The sequence below is a fragment of the Echiichthys vipera genome, assembly GCF_963691815.1.
Source record: "Echiichthys vipera genome assembly, chromosome: 7".
NCBI classification, from domain to species: Eukaryota; Metazoa; Chordata; class Actinopteri; order Perciformes; family Trachinidae; genus Echiichthys; species Echiichthys vipera.
In genome coordinates this window covers 16,297,121-16,317,272 of record NC_139832.1, presented here as the reverse complement: position 1 = coordinate 16,317,272, position 20,152 = coordinate 16,297,121, and the positions used below count along the sequence as shown (strand labels likewise).

General features: G+C 39.0%; 2 protein-coding genes across 2 annotated transcripts; both read right to left on the bottom strand.

The window, feature by feature from the left end:
- Positions 1-12,474: 12,474 nt before the first annotated feature.
- Positions 12,475-13,398, bottom strand: LOC310949306 (galanin receptor 2a; the record flags this gene model as incomplete). Its single annotated transcript, XM_083916709.1, has 1 exon — positions 12,475-13,398. The coding sequence occupies one exon, from the start codon at positions 13,396-13,398 to the stop codon at positions 12,475-12,477; it is 924 nt and encodes a 307-aa protein (XP_083772835.1).
- Positions 13,399-16,038: 2,640 nt separating this feature from the next.
- LOC310949308 (parathyroid hormone-related protein-like) lies at positions 16,039-18,212 on the bottom strand. The gene is made up of 3 exons (XM_083916711.1): positions 18,022-18,212; positions 17,692-17,807; positions 16,039-17,066 (listed from the first exon to the last, which is right to left on the bottom strand). The coding sequence occupies exons 2-3, from the start codon at positions 17,805-17,807 to the stop codon at positions 16,676-16,678; spliced, it is 507 nt and encodes a 168-aa protein (XP_083772837.1). The 5' UTR covers positions 18,022-18,212; the 3' UTR covers positions 16,039-16,675.
- Between the last annotated feature and the right edge of the window lie 1,940 nt (positions 18,213-20,152).

Here is a 20,152-nt window from a genome sequence, read left to right as displayed (position 1 = left end):
CATGAGGCTATTCTTGTCAGAAGGGGAACCTCCAGGACCCAGACCATGCCTACTTTGGGTCACAGCCCACAGTTTCAAAAACCAGGAGTACAGTTAAAGGTGACAAATAGATGCAGCTTGTGAAATGTAGTGTTTTTTTTCTGCAGCTGTACATATTAAATTTATCTCGAAATAAATAAGATGAAATAACTTGAATGCTTTGAAGCATGGGGCCTCGTATAACAGGGGCCCTCCTGGATCCAGCCAGTGGAAACTGCTGGCTTGACTGACACTTGAGTAGACCAGAGAGAATCTTCAGGGAGCCACGGCCAAAATAACATTCACCGTTCATAGCACTTAAAGGACTCAATTGTAAAGCTTGGACCACAGGGAGTCCCAGAAGACAAGTGACATGGCCTTGGGTTCGCCGGGATACTCAGATGTAAAAAAAACAAACAAAAAAAAAACAGCTAAAAGTAACAGACCCTGTAAATCATCTACAGTCTGGATGAATACTAAGTGTGTTATCCAACACAAGTTCAGTGTTTACTTTCTTTCATCTTACAGTTTAATAGTTCTATTACTCTTAAAGATTGAATGATCTGAAAGGTTTAGAAGATGTAGCCCTGGTGTACAGAGCAAAGTGTACTGTAGCACTGTGATCTATTTATAGTTCTTTTCCACTTTCATTGCCTTCATAAAGCTGCATCAGGTATGTCAGTTATTGCAGTTGTAAACACAGGAGCGCAATAATAGCCCAAGGGCGCTAATCAGTGACACTGAAACCAACCTGGACAGCTTTCATTATTACTGTGATGCGGGCAATCCTTGGCAACCACAAACTTTAGTTTTTTGTTTTGTTTTTTGCAGTCAGGTTAACAAGCACAAGTCCCCAGAGAAGCACAGTTGTTTTGGCCTTCCATTACTGAATAAAGGATTGGATGTCAGAGTCAAATGTCAGTGTCAGGACATGGTGCCGCCTGCTGCTAATGTGTTAGCATATAGCGTTCACCAAATGACTGTCTGGGTCAAGCCAAGGTGTCAGGCTTTGACCGTAACCAAGGAAACAAACAATAGCAAACAAGCTGAGGAATGGACACGTTACCCCTGTACGTATATCAGTCAGACAGAAAAAAATACTAAAAGGATTAAGTTTCAATGATCCGTCAAGATCCACAGTAACCTCTCTGTGTCACCTTTATCTGTCATTGTGCAACATTCATCACATCTCATCTTTGTGGGATCAAAAAGCTTATTGTAGGGCATTATTCACATTATCCCTTTTGACTATTCAATAACAGTGAAACAGCATATGCTGTATACTCAATGTGTGTTTGTGGTTACTTTATGACTGCATAGAATGAGACGTAGCCTGGGAGACACATGCCATAAAGCCTGCAGGGTTCATGAATGCTGACAGCGAGGAACCTCCTGTTGTTATTAATGGCTGGACCTATGAATGCAGGAGACCCCCATGGAAACAAGACACTGTAGATTTTACTCACACTAAGAAAACTGCTTCCTTATCATTCTTCAGAGAAATACATTTCTTTGAATGGTTGATGCAGTCAAGGATCGTGACTGACATTTATATCATCATAATTTAATAATTATGATAGTATGATGATAAATGCATTCAAGATTCTCTTATTGTCACTATAGCATAATGAAAATCATTCATCATGACTAAAACAGCCTATTTGACTTCACAATTAACAATTACAATGTCATGATTAATCATATGAAAATGATTACAGTAATGCATAGTTTTAGCGATGCATTTTGAGTAACTGCACTTAGTCCTCTGGAGCCTGTCTTTGTCTTAATATAGACAGAATGAGGTTCCTTCCTAACCCATTACAGACGTGAGGTAATCAACTTGTGTCAGTGACTCCCTTGGCTTTCCTCCTCCCGAACTCCAGGCCAAGTATTTACAAAGTGTGTGTGTATTTCTGTAAGTGTGTATCCGGCATCGCCATTAGTACGATTGGTGAATGAACGCATGTGCGTATAATGTTTGTGTGTGTGTGACAGTGTTATAAATTGAAAGAGGAGTTTTTAGAAGGTCAGCCGTGCTAGTCAACAGCTCCTTCGGATCACATCGTTCTAGTGCCAACTACTCTGCTCGAAATGAAATAGGGGGCATTTGACCCAGTCTTACGTATGCTCTGTAGGGCTGGTGATGACAGCGTCTCAGACACTGGAATGAGTCTCTAAAGGTAGAGCTAAATCTGGGAAACCTCTGATTCAAGCTGCTAAATATTAAATCTACAGACTTACAATTTTAATAAAGGTTCACTAGCAATTATTCCAAATAATATACAGTATGTCATAACAAAAGTTGGATTAAGATGGAAAAATTCTCAGTGAATAGTAATTTAGTGACCAACTGGTCAAATGACTTCTACACAGCTATGTTGAAAATAGGGTTGCACAATATGACAAAAGATGCCATGAGATGATATAAATCTGTCTATAACTGTCACTAAGTGTCTCAGTACTCTGTGGACGTGTGTGTGATGTTGCAAAACACTGAGCAAGACAAATGCTTTATTATATAATTACTTTTATATGATTGTTCGGTCAATGAGATGAAGTGCTTTGATTGGTCAGGAATTCGGCCAATTTTTCATCCATTAACAATTTCTCAACAGATGATTCAGAAAATGCACTATGTCATGATATAATTGTGATATTAAACTACATATATTGTGATAGTTTTTTAAATCAATATTCCTTACCGCTTGTTAGTTTTGGTTACAAATAACCATGGTTTCAATTTATGAACTTTTCAACCAATTTTAGTCTTGAACAAACATAATCAGAATCCAAGTACAGAGAAAATAAGGATAAATAAAAAACATTGAAAAAATTAAACTATGGTTACAGTACATACATCTCTAAATAGACTCAAATCCCATCTGGCTAGGTCGGACAGAGGTCCATCAGAGTTTCCCATGTCCTCAGAAAGATAGCCCCCATAGTATTTTTAAGTATACATGTGCTGTTTCAGTTGTAATGTTTCTTTCAGAATTTGTCTGAACTTATTAAATGTTGGAGGTCTTTGCTGGTTCCACTTGAGCAGGATGCATTTCATTTGTCTTTTAGCCAATACACTATGTCTCAGCCAGTATTGAATGTACGAATACTTTAATATTGATTTTAATATATGGTTGAAAACTATGAACCTATAATTTTGTTCATAAATACGTTGCATAAACACATACAGTATTTTTATATATAGACATAATTGCAACCTTGAATATGTACTGAACGTGACATTTGGCAGTTGAAAAAAAAACTGTGTTCTCTGATTAAAAAACTATTGAATGGTGACGCTTTCTAACATACCTTAAACACTTGTGGAATTTCTGTATTTCTTATTACATATCGTCTGAAATATCCACTAATACGATACATCTGCAGTAAGATAATACAATCAGCCCTGGCCAATTTATCATTATTATAGTATTGTGTTTTATGTTTTAGTGTCAATATATGTGAAAATGGCCCTGCTGAGTTAATAATTAATACATCTTATCATAAATCTTGAACTTATACTTTATATGGATTACAGTGTACATTTAAGTCTTCACTCATCAAACAGTGCATATAGCTGAGACGTGAAGAGCGTGTGCAGCTGCATCTAATTAATAGTGTGAAAGTTTTTGCCTAATAGATCCTAAGCTGTGTTTATGCCGTCCCTTTACCCACTCTGCAAGTGAGTGAACCCAGGGCTTCCACTCTAGAAAGTGGATACTCCAGCCAAGCTCCTTGCCAGTTCCTGGGTTTTGATATCCACCAATTTTAGCCTGCTGTCATCTGAAGTTGATGTTCATGTTTTTGCTGATAGGTATCAGGGAATGCAGCAAGAGATGAAACTGAATACCTCCCATCCAGAGGGCAGGGTTCCTTGGAATTACCTCTGCATGTCCTGTCCCACGCCTTCTTTGGATTATCATTTCACTTCTTGATCGAGCCTTTCCCTTTTTTAGTTGACAGCGTCGTCCAAAATCCAGGCCGGGGGGCAACTGCAGGGGGGATCAGTTCACAGAAGAACCACACATGGGTTATTAATCAAGGATGACTTCAAAGGTCTTAACATCTTTATTGGTAGCTTTATGTTTATGATTATACTCTCAGACTCTCTTGGCATTTGTTTGCACACCCCCACAGCCACGCTGATTGAGTTCCTGTTGACTTCTAACAGTATCAGTGTGTAAGCCTTCTTCATTCTCAATGTACTGAGCCTCAACCGGAATATCTACGTGGTCTCATGGGAGGGCGTATAAATAGCATGCCACTTTTCGTGACTTTCATGACTTTTCGCGTGCATGTCCACGCATAACAAGCTTTTCGCGTGTCATTTAACGCTTGTAGTTCCCCAGGGTTAGGGTTAGGGTTAGGGTTAGGGTTAGAGTTAGGGTTAGGGGTTAGGGTTAGGGTTAGGATTAGGGTTAGGGCATTTCACGCCCGTTATTTCAGCCATCCTTCACATGAAATATTGATTTAAAAACAACCCTCTGACAGAAAGCTCCACCACTTCGTATTTCTCCGCCACTTTGCAACACGTGGGTTTTCCCTCAATGACATTTGTGCGTCAAATGACAACGCCATCTCTGCACTATACAAGTCAATTGAGACTACATGGCGTGAAATGACACGCAAAAATCATCAAATGCATTGCAATTATATGCGAGATGGCTTGAGAGAAATGGCGTGTCATTCACACGCCTTTTGGTGATACCAGGCTGGGAATATTTGCACACAACAGAAAATCAATCTGCAACAATTTTGACAATCTAAATAATGGCTAAAGTCAAAAGCCTTAATCAATTTTAAATATTTTGAATTGAATATCTTTGGCTCTGGAGTGTAGATTGGATAAAACAAAACATTTGAAGGCATCACCTTAACATTATGCACCTGGTTACATCTTAAGGACAGTAGAGCCTGTGCTCAGCTGCTTTGTATTCATCATTTATCCAACCATACATTTTAATTCAGAAACGTAAACAACCAGATATCAACTCTACAGTCTTTTCTTTACCAACAGAAGGTTAATCAGCAGGTTAAGGTCAATACTAGTCTGCCTCAGCTAGGCTACAAGGCTGTGTCAGCGCACCTGTTCTTTCAAATGAGTGCTCATCCAGGCACTCAAAGAATTTATGGACAATTCAGCTATGTTAGGTTTACTTTATGGGCATGGTGATACAAACATCTATCATTCAGAAGTAAATTGGTTTGTTGATTGGTGTGACACAAACCACCTAATTGTTAAAAAAAAATAAAAATAAATCAGTCCTATAAGGATCTTGGTGTCCATATTGACAGCTGGAACATTCAGGTGGACTGGGTATGTTCTCGACTCCTTCAGAGAATGGATTTTTTTACATCTTTATGGAGTCAAAAAGAACTGTTGCGGTTTCATCAGGCTGTTTTAGAGTCTAATCAAGTATGGTATGACGACATGGTTTGGCTGCTACTTTCTGACATTTTTTATTGGTATGGAATAAATGATTGATGGATTATTTGATGACTGGGTCCATGACACTGATCAAAGACAGATAATAAGATGTAGTTTTTCAATATGCTTTAATAGGTCACTTACATCACCCATTAACAACACTATCAAACCTTCCATGAAATATTTTCCTACTCCACTAGTGGTCACAATAACACTGGTTTATAGTAAGAAGGGTTGATTTCTGCTGACATTTGTATGCCATTACTGTCACACGCAGTAACTCCTCTTCCACCGATAGATGAGATAGATTTTCAAGCTCTACTACACATCCTGACGGGCTTCCTTTCTTGGCATGCTGCTACAGCCAAATCATCAAAAAGCATTCTGCCTGTACAAATAATTTCATTTTCAAGTAAGTAAGTGCAGGTTTTCCCTTTTCTGATTATTTTCTTTATAGGAAGAACCATATTTACACTTGCACTTACAAGGGCTCACTTGTTCAGAAGCTCAGAGTTTACTCAGTGTTAACTGAAACATTTTCCCTTTTGTACCTCACCTGCCATGTCCCCACATGTCACAGTGAGCTTTACAACGTAAACAGACTGCTGAACCGTGATATTAGGTCAAGCCAAGGCCGACCATCTGGACTGCAAGTGTTTGCCATGTCTTATAACATTTCTCAACGTATAGCTTTCTTGAAATACTCTAACTGCTCATTAATAAATCTTGTATTACTTCCCTCCCTCTTGTCTTTGCTTAACCTTATTTATTTATTTTTATCTATTCTCAATTGCTGCTGCTGGTAACTTATCTGTTTGTTTCTGTTGTGTTACCATGGTGTATCAAACTTAAAAAATGTAACATGACAGTATATTTTTGAGCACAGGCGACTCCTCATGCAGCCACTGGTTAACTGGTTTTGGAATGATGACAGCACCTGCTGAGTTGAACTTATAATGGAGGGTGCTGTTTACACCATAGTTGTCATATATTCATACATTACCTTTCCACATGCACAGACTATTTTTAGGCAAGTTATCTTACATAATGTCCATAATGAACATTTCAGTCAGCATACAGAGGAAACAGAAATAACATTGTATGAAAACATGAATATTCAAAATACACCCTTAGCCCTAGTGTTTAATGTCCCCATTTGCAAGCTGTATTTGTCTTTCTTTCTGCTTCAACTACTGCAAATACAGCACAATAAACTAGGGCTATAGATTCATATTAAGAATTTATACTCATGTTTGTGTCTGTATAGATGCTGTATTTTCAGCTTTCACCAGAGCTGTAATTGAATCCAGCTCAAAGAGCAACGCTCTGCTGTGGAACCTTAGAGACTCCTATAAATAAACAGGCAACACTCCTTCAACACTCGCCTATATGGCACATGGAATGATTAGCTCATGGCAAGGGCCCTCTGATCTTACAGTGTGTAGCCACAACTATTTTCTGTCAGCTATGTGCATTGCTTAACTCGAGGAGTGTGTCAAGAATGTGGTCTCTTGGGAATTCAGAAAATTCAGTTAGTCTTTACTGTACTTGGCCTTACATACACTTGTAAAAAATTAATGTTGCTGTATAATGTTTTAGCAAACAGGGTAAGAAAAATGCCTGTATGTATTGGGAATATAATGGTAAGTCAATATGTATGTTGCACAAATTATTGTACATTGCTATAAAATTAGAGTTCAGCTCAACCAGTTGTGGTAGTTTACCCTGGTAATCATCCACTAGGAGGCATTTGACACACAACTCTGAAGAACCAAAACAAAGAGGTAAAGGAGGCCAAAACATGACAGTTTTGTAACGTTACTTATGCTAGCTTTATGATGACAATCTGAACATTCTGTGGTCATGGTAACGGTCCATGGAACTTTAACCGTTAAAGTTAACCGTTGACGCAACGTTGACCTCAAGCCCGACCGGTGTGAATCTGAAGTGATCACTCCACCACCATGATCGGGACAGCGGTCTTCTCCAGATGTCAGTAGGTGGGGCTAATGCTCTCCTCTTTCTGCTGTTCTGGCTTCCATGATGGCATACTCTGTCTGTCTATGTGAACATAACGTTACTGTGCAATATCCGAAGTGGTTATGTTGCATGAAATGCTCAAATGTAAATCAATGTGTGTGTGTGTGTGTGTTTGTGTGTGTGTGTGTGTGTGTGTGTGTGTGTGTGTGTGTGTGTGTGTGTGTGTGTGTGTGTGTGTGTGTGTGTGTGTGTGTGTGTGTGTGTGTGTGTGTGTGTGTGTGTGTGTGTGTGTGTGTGTGTTTGTGTGTGTGCCTGAATGGAGCTGCCATAGTTTGTCATTTGGTTTGGTTTTGGTTTGGTCAATCTGTGCAGAGGTCTGCTGTTGTAGCCCTAGCCACTTGTTTGAATAATTTCATTCTTGGCTTTGTTTGTATTAAACACAACATTTAACACATTAAACACTCTAAATATTGAATATATGCTTTAGGTGGTCTGGTATAAAGTAAATTAATCTCCATCCAAAGCATCTCAAAAAATGAATTAATGAGGTCCTCTCTCAATTTAATCGGGATATGATTTGAAATATGAATTGCAACACCACCACTCTAGCTATTTCTATCTTTTCTGTGAACACTGCACAAGTTAATAGTTTACAGACTTAAATCTCAGTCTAAGTCTCTTACTCTTCAATGACCTGGTTGTTCCTCCAAGTTATGTTATCCAGAACATTTAACCTTTATGATTAACCTGTTTTTGCAGATTAATCACAAAATGAATTGCAGAAAGTAATCTTATTTGTTTGAGTAAAAGCACAGAAATAGGTTTCTTGTCTTTTTAGCATTTCCTCATATTAGGTGTTCTGCTGTTCATGCATTTCCCTTATGTATCCATTATCCAAAATCAGATTCCTCACCTTGTATCTATTTTATTTTGTTGTTGTTCCTGTAACTTGACATCACTCAGTCCAGTAGATTGTCAGGCCTATTCAGGCCCAAATTAGGCTGATTCAATCACAGTAGGAGTGGGCAGATACAAGGAAAAAACAAACAAATATCACCATGTGTAAAAATAGGTGTCCAGGCTCACACTGCCCTCCTGTTGGTTGTCAGTGTAGTTGTGTTTCATCCAGTTAATTTCCGCGGTTTTCACGGACCATATGAATAGGGAATTCTAATTACAAAAACAGATTTTGTGGCATAATTTTTGTTGCAGTGACTTCCTCTTGTTTTCAAGTATGTGTACCAGGACATTACAGACACAGAATACTTCTGTATTCTCTATAGTCAAGTGTACACATTTAAATCTCCTATTTAAAATCAGCATGTATTTTTATGCATTAGAAAGATAGAAAGAGACAGACAAGAGAAATATAAAAGGTTCCCTAAATTAATATTCTTAACTTTTTAGCAAACATGATAGAACCCATATTATGTCTATATTAAGCAACATTGTTAGGGAGGAATTACATTGTACAGTCTTGCTTATCAGAATCAGAATCAGAAATACTTTAATAATCACAGGGGGAATTGTTTTTGTTTCAAACTCCATCTAGACAAACAACATATTTAACAACAACAACAACAACAATATTATACAGATAACATGTAAACAGATGTCATATTTGTAAAAAAACAATACATATTGTAACATCATAATATATATTATGATAATACATTATAATGATGCATAAGAAAGTGTGGTGGCTGTCAGCTTAGTAAATATAGATCTATCTGGAAAGGCTGCTTCATGTAGTAGATGCATATTGATCAGAAGCCAATGAGTTTTAAGTGACAAGGTAATTGAGTTACATTCTGGCAGCAGCTTCAGCATAGATATTCTGGAAATAGGCCCTCAAACCATTATAGACATTTTTTAATTATGTGCTTTGCTGGGTTTTCCTGACTCAAAGGTATTGCTGGCAAACTGACTTATTATCCAAAGAACAGAGTATTTGTATCTGATAGTTTGATGAAAACATGGGATGCTGTATCACCAGAAGGCATCAGTGATAGTAGAAGATTGCTCTGCCTCCATCTTGAAGGTCCCTCCACATGAATCAGAACGAGTGTAATGCAAAACGCAAAGTTAGATGATGACAGCCCACTTCTGCAAAGTGAATTTGTCTTATTTTCATTGTTATTAAAGATGCAAAGAAACCTAAATCACACATTCATTTATTACCTGTGGATCTGTCAAAAAGGAAATAGGAGCAAGAGTATTAAGAGGTAAAGGGTAGAGGTGTACATCACCCAAGAAACATTACATGGATTAGGTGAATATAATCTTCTTTTTTTTGGCAGTTTTCAAGCCTTTTATCAGATAGGACAGACAGGAAATGGGGCCGCAGGTCGGAGCCGAACCCGTTGCCACTGCCTTGAGGACCTTTAGTCTCTCCACATGGGGCGATCACTCCAACCACTGTTCCTCCGGCCGCTCGGCATATAACCTTTAATATCACCTGAGTAATATACAAGTTGGTGGAGCACCTACCGCTGATTGAAGCATTAAATGCTGCTTGGTGAGCACCATGAGATCACTGACAGTAAGGGAAAGGCAGGTAACAGAGAGAGAAAAGTTTGAAACTGATCATTTTGATCTGATACAGGTGAAAAATCACAGCACTGTAACCAGTCACACCTGTTTGGTTACAGAGCAATTAACAACACAGAATATTCCAGTTTGTTTATGGATCATCTTGATTCGTTCAGAGGTTGCAGAGCAGACTGTACACTCTGAAGTGTGTTCAGTAGGTTTGCGTGAAGCAGCCCAAGCACATGTTCTTTATTGCTTCACCATATCATGCTGATGGGCTACAGATGACGGCCTGTATGAGTCAGGCCAGCTGCCCTTGCTGTACGCTAAAGAGAAGGCCAAAAGTCAGGGGGCAAGCTGACAGAGGGAGGGGCAGTCTCCTATTACTGCAAAGGCCGTCTGAACTCGGCACGACTTGCTATTCCATTTACCAATACATTTGCTTTCTGTATAACACCTGCTGCATGGCCTTCTCCGTACTCCTCTCCCGTTCCAACCTGTATGCATGTAGCTACCTGAAAAAAATGGGAAATGTGTGTTCTTTTATATGGTGTGTGTGTGTGTGTGTGTGTGTGTGTGTGTGTGTGTGTGTGTGTGTGTGTGTGTGTGTGTGTGTGTGTGTGTGTGTGTGTGTGTGTGTGTGTGTGTGTGTGTGTGTGTGTGTGTTTCTAAAGAAGCAGACACTCCTAAAACACTTGTTGGGGATGTGCCTTCTATTTGTGTTTTGTTTTGAGGTTTAATTGTTTAATAGGCATGTTATTAATCCAGCGTCAATATCTGTCTGGTGGTGTTTAAAAAAGTGGTGTCCTTCATCATTTCTTAATGTTGCATGTATGCATTTTGCTCTGTAATCACAATATAACTGACCCATTCAGTATCCACTTTGTAGTAGTCGATATTTAGTAATGTAAATCGAATATAAAACTTTTAGTGATACAATTGCACTGAAGCAATTCTTGAGCTCAGAATCTGGTCGTTCTGTCCAGTGTCTTTGAAATGTCACTTTTGATGGCTCAATTATATTGTATGAAAGCTGAGAGACTGCAGCTTACCCCACGATGTATCATTACTAGATATGAAGTGTAATACTAGTGGATCATATAGCTCGTATTTAATGGCCATCCTTTGCAGAGGTAGCAAAACCTACTGAATGATTTGTCGCTGCTTGGAAGAATAACCACTCTGAGAAAGTTTATATGTCATATGAGACTTTGTATGTTTTTTTAGAGCTTGTTGTGCTCAGATGCAGAACTACAGCAATGGTTTTAAATGTACTGTTGACATGAAATAGAAGTCAAGGAAATACAGACCAACTTTGCTCTGGAGAAGGAATATGTCAGTAGATCTAAGTCTTTATTATCATTTTTATTAAATAGACCTGCTATCCTGTCACGTAGAGAAAATGTCCAGGATTTTGTCTTGGCGGCACTCATGATGAGACCAAAATAGTCAAACACATGAGAAACAAAGACACTAGAACTTCACATACTTTGTAAATATAAACACAGCACAGAGGGAAAAGATGAGACATACGACTTAAACGACTCCAGCGTTGCTGTATTATAGAATGCAACAGTAAGTAAGTTGTATTCATTAGTTTTCATTATTATTTTCATTATTATAATTTCCTCAGAAGACTAAAAATATTTCTTAAGAATATGTTTGTAATAGGGCTGGGCGATAATTCAATATGATCATTTGTCTTTGGCTGGAATTGTATCGTGATTAAATTATATATCGAGATGTCGTGATGTATAATCACGTCGTCTAAATTGATAAAAACAAGCACTTACTGCCTCAAATTTCTCAGAAAATCTGATATTTTGAGGGAATATAATTTGTGGTTTTGTTTTTACATCATACTATTTGTATGAATGTATGTAAACAAAGTCAGTGTAAAGCGATTTTTTTTCTCTATATAGACTATTTATTAATGACATGACAGAAAACATACTATATCATGATAAATTGTAATCGAGATATGAAATGACCGATATCGGAATAGAAGATTTTGGCCATATCAACCAGCCCTAATTTGTAATGATGGTGTAGAAATAGAAGAAATTATCCTGTGACAAAAACAAGAGGTGTGCCAATACTACACAAAATAGTTCATATGGCCTTTTTTTTGTTTTTTTTTACAACATACTAACATTTAAAACTAAAGAAAAGTGGACCGAATGAGAACATTTTAAGTGACATAAACATCTTGTCCAACAAAAAGATTCAAAGCAATAAGAAATAGTAGTAGTAATTTATATATATATATATATTTAATTACACAGTTTACCTTAAAAAATGATTAGATGTTAAAAAAAAAATTGTGAATGTGAACATTTGATTGTAGTATTTTTTCCATCTTCTGATTTGTACATTTATACCTCAAATATAAAGGGAAAATATGAAAGTAATCACAAAAATATACATCTTATTGTAAACAAACGCAGTTTCGTAAAAACAGTAAATATAAGATGGTGTCCCTGAATGACACCAACTCATTGTTCAATCAGCTGTATTTAAAAAGTGTCTGTGGTGACGCTGATGACCTGCGGCTGCACTCTGTTCCTGTTACAGCTAAAGAGCCAGGCTGCCCTCCTGTGGCGGTATCGCTTTGACAGCAGCACATAGAGCACAGGGTTTATACATGGGTGCAGGTACTGCAGCACAGTACAGACAAAGTAAAACATCTCCCAAGCCTGTCCATGACGATACTGCCCCAGATACACACACAGCTCCAGCACATAACCAGGCAGCCAGCACACTGAGAAGGTAGCAGCAGCCAAGAACACCATGACAGAGGCACGGCGGGTGTTCCTGGCACTGGACACCGACATTACAGGGCTCTTGTGGAGAAAAAGAGCCAGCCGGACATAGTTGAAGGCGATGACTAGCATCGGAACAAAGTAGTAAAGTACAAACTGGCTCAGGACCACTTGGTAGTGGTGCTCATGAATGGTTGGAAGGCAGAAGCTAAAGTTAGCCAGGCTTGGGCCCAGGCTCTCTTTGGTGGCAAACATACGCAGAGGCAGGCTGATGAAGAAGCTGAGGGCCCAGACCAGGACAAACATGAGGATGACCAGGTCCATGGTGGGCGGCTGGTAGGGGTTGGTGATGATCATGGCGCGGGTTATGGACACGGCACACAGCGAGTAGGTGCTTGCCGCTAGGCTGAAGGCTAGCAGAAACTGGTAGACCTTGCAGGAGGTGTCACCCAGCGGCCAGGAGTGACTGACGGCAGAGTGCAAGGTGAAGGGGATGAGCAGGAGGGTGAGGAAGTCAGCCAGAGTCATGCTGAGTAGAAGGATGTCAAGGCGGTTCTTACGCAACGTGTTGTACTTTGCAAACAGAGAGAAGACCAGCAGGTTGGCACAGAGCCCGATGCCCAGGATCACTCCACAGGTGCAGGCAAAGATCAGCACATAGGTATTGGGAACAGCCATATTATCACCGACTTGACATCACCTTTCAAATCAAGAACAAACATTTATTCATCAGTGATGTTTAGGATTAGTTGATTGACGAAATGACTACTATTTTTATAATCTCTTCAGCAAAAATTCTAAATGTTTCCTGTTTTCGTCTTCACTGTCATATATGATAGTAAACATAAGATTTGTTTGTGACTATTGGTAAAATAAAGCAAGACAAAACATTTCATATTGGGCTGTGGGAAAAAACATGATGGGTAACTAATGCTATTTTCAGCTGCAGATAAACAATCATTTAATTGAAAAAATACAATGGAAATAATCATTCATTGGAGTTCTATTTATGCTATTAGTGAAAGACATAAAAGCTTTTTTTCTAGCATGGCAAAGATTTGTTTCTTTAGTCATTCAAATAGCATCTAAAATGCTTATGTAGACCCATAGTGATAGAAAATCTACTGTATCATAACGTTATCACAACACACATGATGTAATATCACCACAATATAAGGTATAACTGCCATATATTTCGACTAATGGTGTTAATAACTGGAAAAAGTGTCTAATCAGCGATCATTGCTTTTTAAAATGGTGCCATATGTAAAAATTCTCCATCACTTGGACGCACTCACCATCGTCGTTCCTCAAAGCAGTATCTTCAGGCTCATGTTTGTGAGTGAACTATCCTCATAACGTAAACTTCTACTTCATTGGTGTCCATCCTGTTAAACTGGACTGATGAAGGGAGAGGTGGCAGCCTCTCAGGACTCATTACAAAGTGTGATAGCTGAATGTGGTGGCAAGGAAGGCAAACATCACTTGTGTCAAATCGATTCTGGTTGACTTGGTTTAAAGAGAAATGGCCTCACACCAGCTGCTCAGAGAACAGTGAGGCACTATTCATGCCTGTTTTGTTATTGTTATTAAAGGATGTATGTGTGTCTTTAGTCTTTTTAGTTATTTTCATTTTTAGTACAGGCTACACCTGACATTGTGAAGCTCTGTTGAACTTGACCCTGTTGAACTGAATGTTTGGGACTAAAGAAAAACCTCACTGACTGAAACTGTTGCTGTAAAAACTGTAAAACTTTCCTGACCTGTTAAATCCTCTCTCTCTTTGGAGGTGGTTTTTAGGATTTCATTCACCCTGTATGAATTATGTCTTAAAATGAGCACTCTCCAAAGAAAGAGAGACCAGTCCATTGATTATGTTCTCTGTTCCTCCCCTTCTCTGGAGATATTAATGTCTCTCTCCATTGTTTGATTGATTTCTTCGGTGTGAGCTGCAGGCTCCTGATGGCGTCTTTATCAGGCTTTCCACAGCATTTATGACTCTGTCAGCTAATGGCCTTCGGTGTACACTGCTGCTCTTAGCACAGGATATAGCTGATGCTGATGCATTTGCTAACCCCTCCATTACTAGTGTGGGTGCTGTTCAGTTAAAAATGGCACATGTTCTCAAGTGGGAATTTAACAGCTTCAGTGTGTACTGTCGGTGTCCAAAAGTGTACAAATACATTGATTTTTTTTTTGCATTCTATAGTAAATGTTAAAAACCTGATTTGACCTAAATGTTGCACTCTCGAAAGTGAACAGCATTCAATTATTTGCTGATTTTCACACTCCAGCAGGACAGATACTGCTGGCTGAACTCAGACCCATGGTCACCCTTTTCTACCTTTTTCTACGTTCATCCGCTGATTCTTCATGAGGAGGCATTCAGGTCTACTCCTTATCAACTTAAGATTTGGGAGATACAATGTTTACCTGACTGTGCTGCAGTATAGTCTGCTTTGCAATCATAGCTTTTGTATTACCTTGTAGTTTATCATTGATGTAATTTTATGGACAATAAAGCTGATGTAATTAGTTGACTGTTCGATTAGTCCCATGACATGAAATTAACTGTCAGCTACTTTGATCATCTATTTTCAATTCAATGGTTTCAATCACTGTCTTACATGATCACATAATGAATATATTTATGTTTTGGACTCAACAAAACAAGATGTCTGAGGTCCCTTTGAAGTTATGATAGACAAGCAGTGTTCACTCTTTCTTGATACTGAGATGAAAAATCAAAATAATCAGCGCCCCTATCTTTCTTCAAACAATTGTTTGTTTTATAAGATGCGAGGAAATACCGAAAATGCCCACCATGATTTTCCATAGACCACGGTGACATCTTCAAATGGGTTGTTTTGACTGGCAAAACAAAATCCAAATCTTCAATTTGATATCACAAAAGACAATTAAAAGCAGAAAATTGAGATAATGTTTAGCATTTGTACTTGACTTAGAAATCACTTGAAGCATCAACCCATATCAAAATGGTTGCTCGAGGATTTTCTTTTGATTGACTCATCGATTCATCGAATAATCATTTTAGCTCAAAGTTCCACATTTGAGCCACAAAGACACAATGAATCAAAATTATTTCTAATGGCTACACTTTTAATGTTTGATTAACTGGAAACATATACAGTATGCCCTCAGTGCAAGTGAAAAACATTAAATGAGTCTGACAGCCCCTGACTCGAGCTTGTTCTATAAAAAATAAACTATAATGTGAAATGGTGAGAGTGGATTTGATGAAGCATCCAATAAGTTACAAGTCCATGAGGGATCTAAGGTGGGAAAGGAAAGGAGGACCATCAAAAAAAGAAATAAAAATATAACTCAACCACAAAAGAACATGTACAGGATATAACTAAAGTGCATAATGGAATTTAGTCAGCAGCACTGTGATACATTCACAAAATAAATACACACTTTCAAAGTGAAATAAATTACGGCAGAACAGTTAGAACAGATGGTTGCAGTGAACAGTTTTGTATGTAACTGTGAGTTCACAATAGTCAACACATAATAGAGCCAAACAAAAGTAGATCATTCCGCCTCCCAATTTGGTGAAGTTTGAACATTATATTCAGTCAATAAATAGTTCCTCTTATGATCTACTTGTGTACACAGTTGGTTAGCGATGACAACATATGGCTTTGTTTGGAAGCCAATCAAAGTTACAGAGGCTGACAGATGTCCCAAATAAATATGGAACTATGAAGATGTTATGATGAGAGTCCACAAACTTCAGGAAGCATGAGACTGAGAATACAAACACAGCAAAATATTATCATAAAAGCACAGCCCCGGGACCGTAATATGTAGTGACTGAGTCAGCCATAGGTAGAGTCTCTCAGATCACAGTCCTAGTTGAACCTATGTCAGTGTCTTAGTGCAGTACCATATAAAGGCTATTGGGAGTCTCTTAGCCAGGGCACTGCGTCCTTTATGGCTCATTTGTTGCAACAGACCGTGCCCGCCTCCGCTTCTTGTCGCTCTCTCTACGTCGGCCTAACCTGACCTTTTTTTTCCTCTTGGTGGCCACTTTTAATGGCTGGTCCTTATAAGCCAGAGCCTTGTTGGTCTCCTGGGGCAGGTTAGGGCCCTCTCTGTCCAGTCTGAATCTGTCAGGGAGGTTCTTTGTGGCCCCTGGGGGCTTCTCGTGCAGGGCATTCCCACTGAAGGTTTGGCTCTGGGTTCTGCTCTGCACAGGCGAAGCTCGTTCATCGGCGGTGTGCACCTCTTCCAGCAGCTCCTGGAGCCACATGCGGCGCTTGAACTCCTGCAAGGTGCGGCCCTTGTCATGCATCAGCTGGGCGTGGCTCACTGACCTTCGCCTTAAAGCATGAAAGTGAGGAGAGTCAGAGTCAGATCAACAAGAAGGGTTGCATAAAAGCTAATAAATACATCCCATTGTGTATGAGAGGGGAGCAGCAGAAAAAAAAAAAAAAATTCTTTAAGTCTGTCAGAAATCTGTTTTGGGGTTTTTATTTTTCTGACATCTCTTAAAGATGGTGGACCATTAAACCAGAATACATAATTTCTGAGTTAGCACCAACAAAATCCCACAAATTTGTTTTTAGTTTGACCTTTTTGTAATTTCATGGTACACCACAGTGTTGAGTTTCTGTGTGGAGCAGTTTTAGAAGTGGTGGCAGCTGAAATGTAAGGTCAGGCACCAGGAAACCTCAGTACAGTAGGTGGCAGCATAAACAAGTTTGTGAGAGCCACCACTAGTCTGTGCTCGAGACTCCAAAATGCTAGAGTTAAAAAAGAGAAAACCTCCTGTACCTTAATTTATTCTGTAAACTGTAATTGTATTTTCTAAATCCAAACAGGAATCTTTCAAAAGTGTTGCTTTACCACTTTATTATTAATTATTAATCATTTTTTAAAGTTCCATGTTGTATATCATTGAATTACATTTCTATGGTTATCAAAATGAAAATAAAAATAACTCACGTTCTGCTACTAAGTGCATCAACTGGTCTCCCATCAAGAGTCACTGGGGTGCACAGCAAGAACACAGCTAGACTCCACTGATGAAGCAGGACTATAGAGCACATCCTTGAACACATCTGAAGAACACAAGAAATATTATATCAGTCAATTCAATGAATAAAGCAAAAATTATGAACTTGTACTAAACTGTTTGTCTACTTTTCAATAGATTGTCAGTAGCAGTTTAGGCAGCTGAGAAATGACACCGTTACTGAGTACGTGAGATCCACCAGTCAGCGATACTGGTGCCAACAAACAGTTTATTAAAGTAAAGAAGAAACATAGACTTACACGGTGTGACTCTTTACAGTGAAAATCCACAACAAAATCAATCTGCAAGCTCTTAAAAAATGATGCTGTTGCAAAAATTAATTTACTAAGTAATGAGGAAAAATTCTGCCGAATACAATTTGGTAAGTTCAAAACTTGTGTCCAGGTCCATTGGTTTGAAAGCAGTCTGGGGAAATCCCCTGTCACTCTGCTCCATTCATTTGCCTCCCAACAGTGTGTGTTGAGCTATTTATTTCTCTCCGGAGTCCCAATTGCAAGAGAGATAAAGATGGAAAGACCAGCAGCAGCCCATCAGCTGCAGAGCTGCCACTCCACCCAGTGTGGCAGTGATCTCATGAAGAGTAACGATGAAGCATCTTCTCTGGTGGCCAGAGCCGGAGAGCAGAGCTGAGAGGGTTTTTACAGTCCAGCACTGTGTGAGTCTGTCTGAGAGAGGCACAGTGAGAAAGTCAAACTCCACTTTCAGTGAAGATGCAGGCACTACCTTAGCCCCTACCCATTAAGTCCAGTCCTAACACCCTCCCCAATCTCCTCGCCCTCCCCCTCTCTAGCTCCCCCCAGACCTTCACACACACCTGCTGTGACATGAAGGTAGCGCCCACGCAACAGCCAAACCACCACACAACAAAGAGTATACTTAACACATGCTTAGAAAAACTTAATTACTTAGCTCAATTTCAAATGGTTTTAGTTGTACTTTGTAAAAAAGTCTCTCAAATATTTCATCATAAAGAGGTCAGAAATGACAGGTGTGCACCAATGGAGGTAATCATGGGTTACCAAGCAGAGCGTATAAGGGGAGGGGCAGGGTTACTCCAAAGTAAACAGCCAGGCCTAACCACTTTCCCAGGGGAAAATGACCATAACCTCAGAGAAACCGAACCCACAGCCTCTCACTGCAGACCATTCTATTCACCTCCACTCTGCCTTAGCAAACCAGCTCACCACTGAATGGTTACAGTGGGCTATGAGGTATCTCTCATATCCAGCTAATAAGGAAATTGGAGAGCTTTGCATTGAGGCAGACTTACACAATCCTAGGAGCACTGTGTATGTTTAGGTGATGAAACCAGTTGGAAGCATCCAATGACATTTGTAATTTTACTGTAAGCATAATGAATACATGCATTTAAGTTCAGTAGTTTGATGTAATACTGTAGGTAGAGCTGGAGCTAAAAGCGCATGTATTTTTAGTATCACATTGATTGACAGCACTACATGCCCAAGCATAGCACATGCAGCAAGCACAGGGTGCCTTTCCAAATATCTTGTAATGCTTTACAGTTGAACACAGTTCATCTAAAGTATTGGGGAAGTTTTGACATGTTGATGGCACCAGATGAAAAGTAGAGTTGTTCCAATACCGATGCCAGTATCGGAAATGCCTCAGATACTACCTAAAATGCTGGCATCAGAGTGGGCAAGTCTATACAGAAATCAAAAACTATATGTTATGTAGCCCTGATGCTCTTTTTAAGGTATTACTCACTGTCAAACTAGATAGTAAGAAAAAGTTACATGGCATTCATTCATGCATGTATTTGGTATACGTTTTAGAAAGAGTTGAACCTGAGTCAGGCCATACAACATACTCACTTACTATTTTTAACGCAGTTACCAGATTGGTACTCAGTATCGGACAATGCAGGAGTTCAGGTATCGGAATCTGTATGTGGAAAAAAAAAAAGGTATCAGAAACATCTCTAATGTAAAGTAAGGATCACTAAAATTATTGCAATTCATCCTTAGATAAACATGAATGTCTGTACTAAATTTCAAGGCAATCAGTTCAATAATTGTCAAGCCTGATCAATAGTAAGTCCAAAGTGTTGGACCAACAGACAGACCGACATTACCATCCATGGAGTTGCTATTATCATGGCTAAAAATTAGTGCTTGGACTTTAATTAATTAATTAATTACAGAAAAAAGAAAAAAAAAAAAACAGAATTAATCGTAGAGGACGCAACACGAGATAAATGAAACTGATGAGAAGCGAGATGAGCTGTTGCTGGGTTCAGTGTGCGGACATTTGAGTTCTACAAAACGACCAAGTGGAAACATGGACAAGGGCCCGGCTGTGTAAAAATTGTGCAAGAAAGAATTCTACTCTCAACGGAGCTCTTCAGCC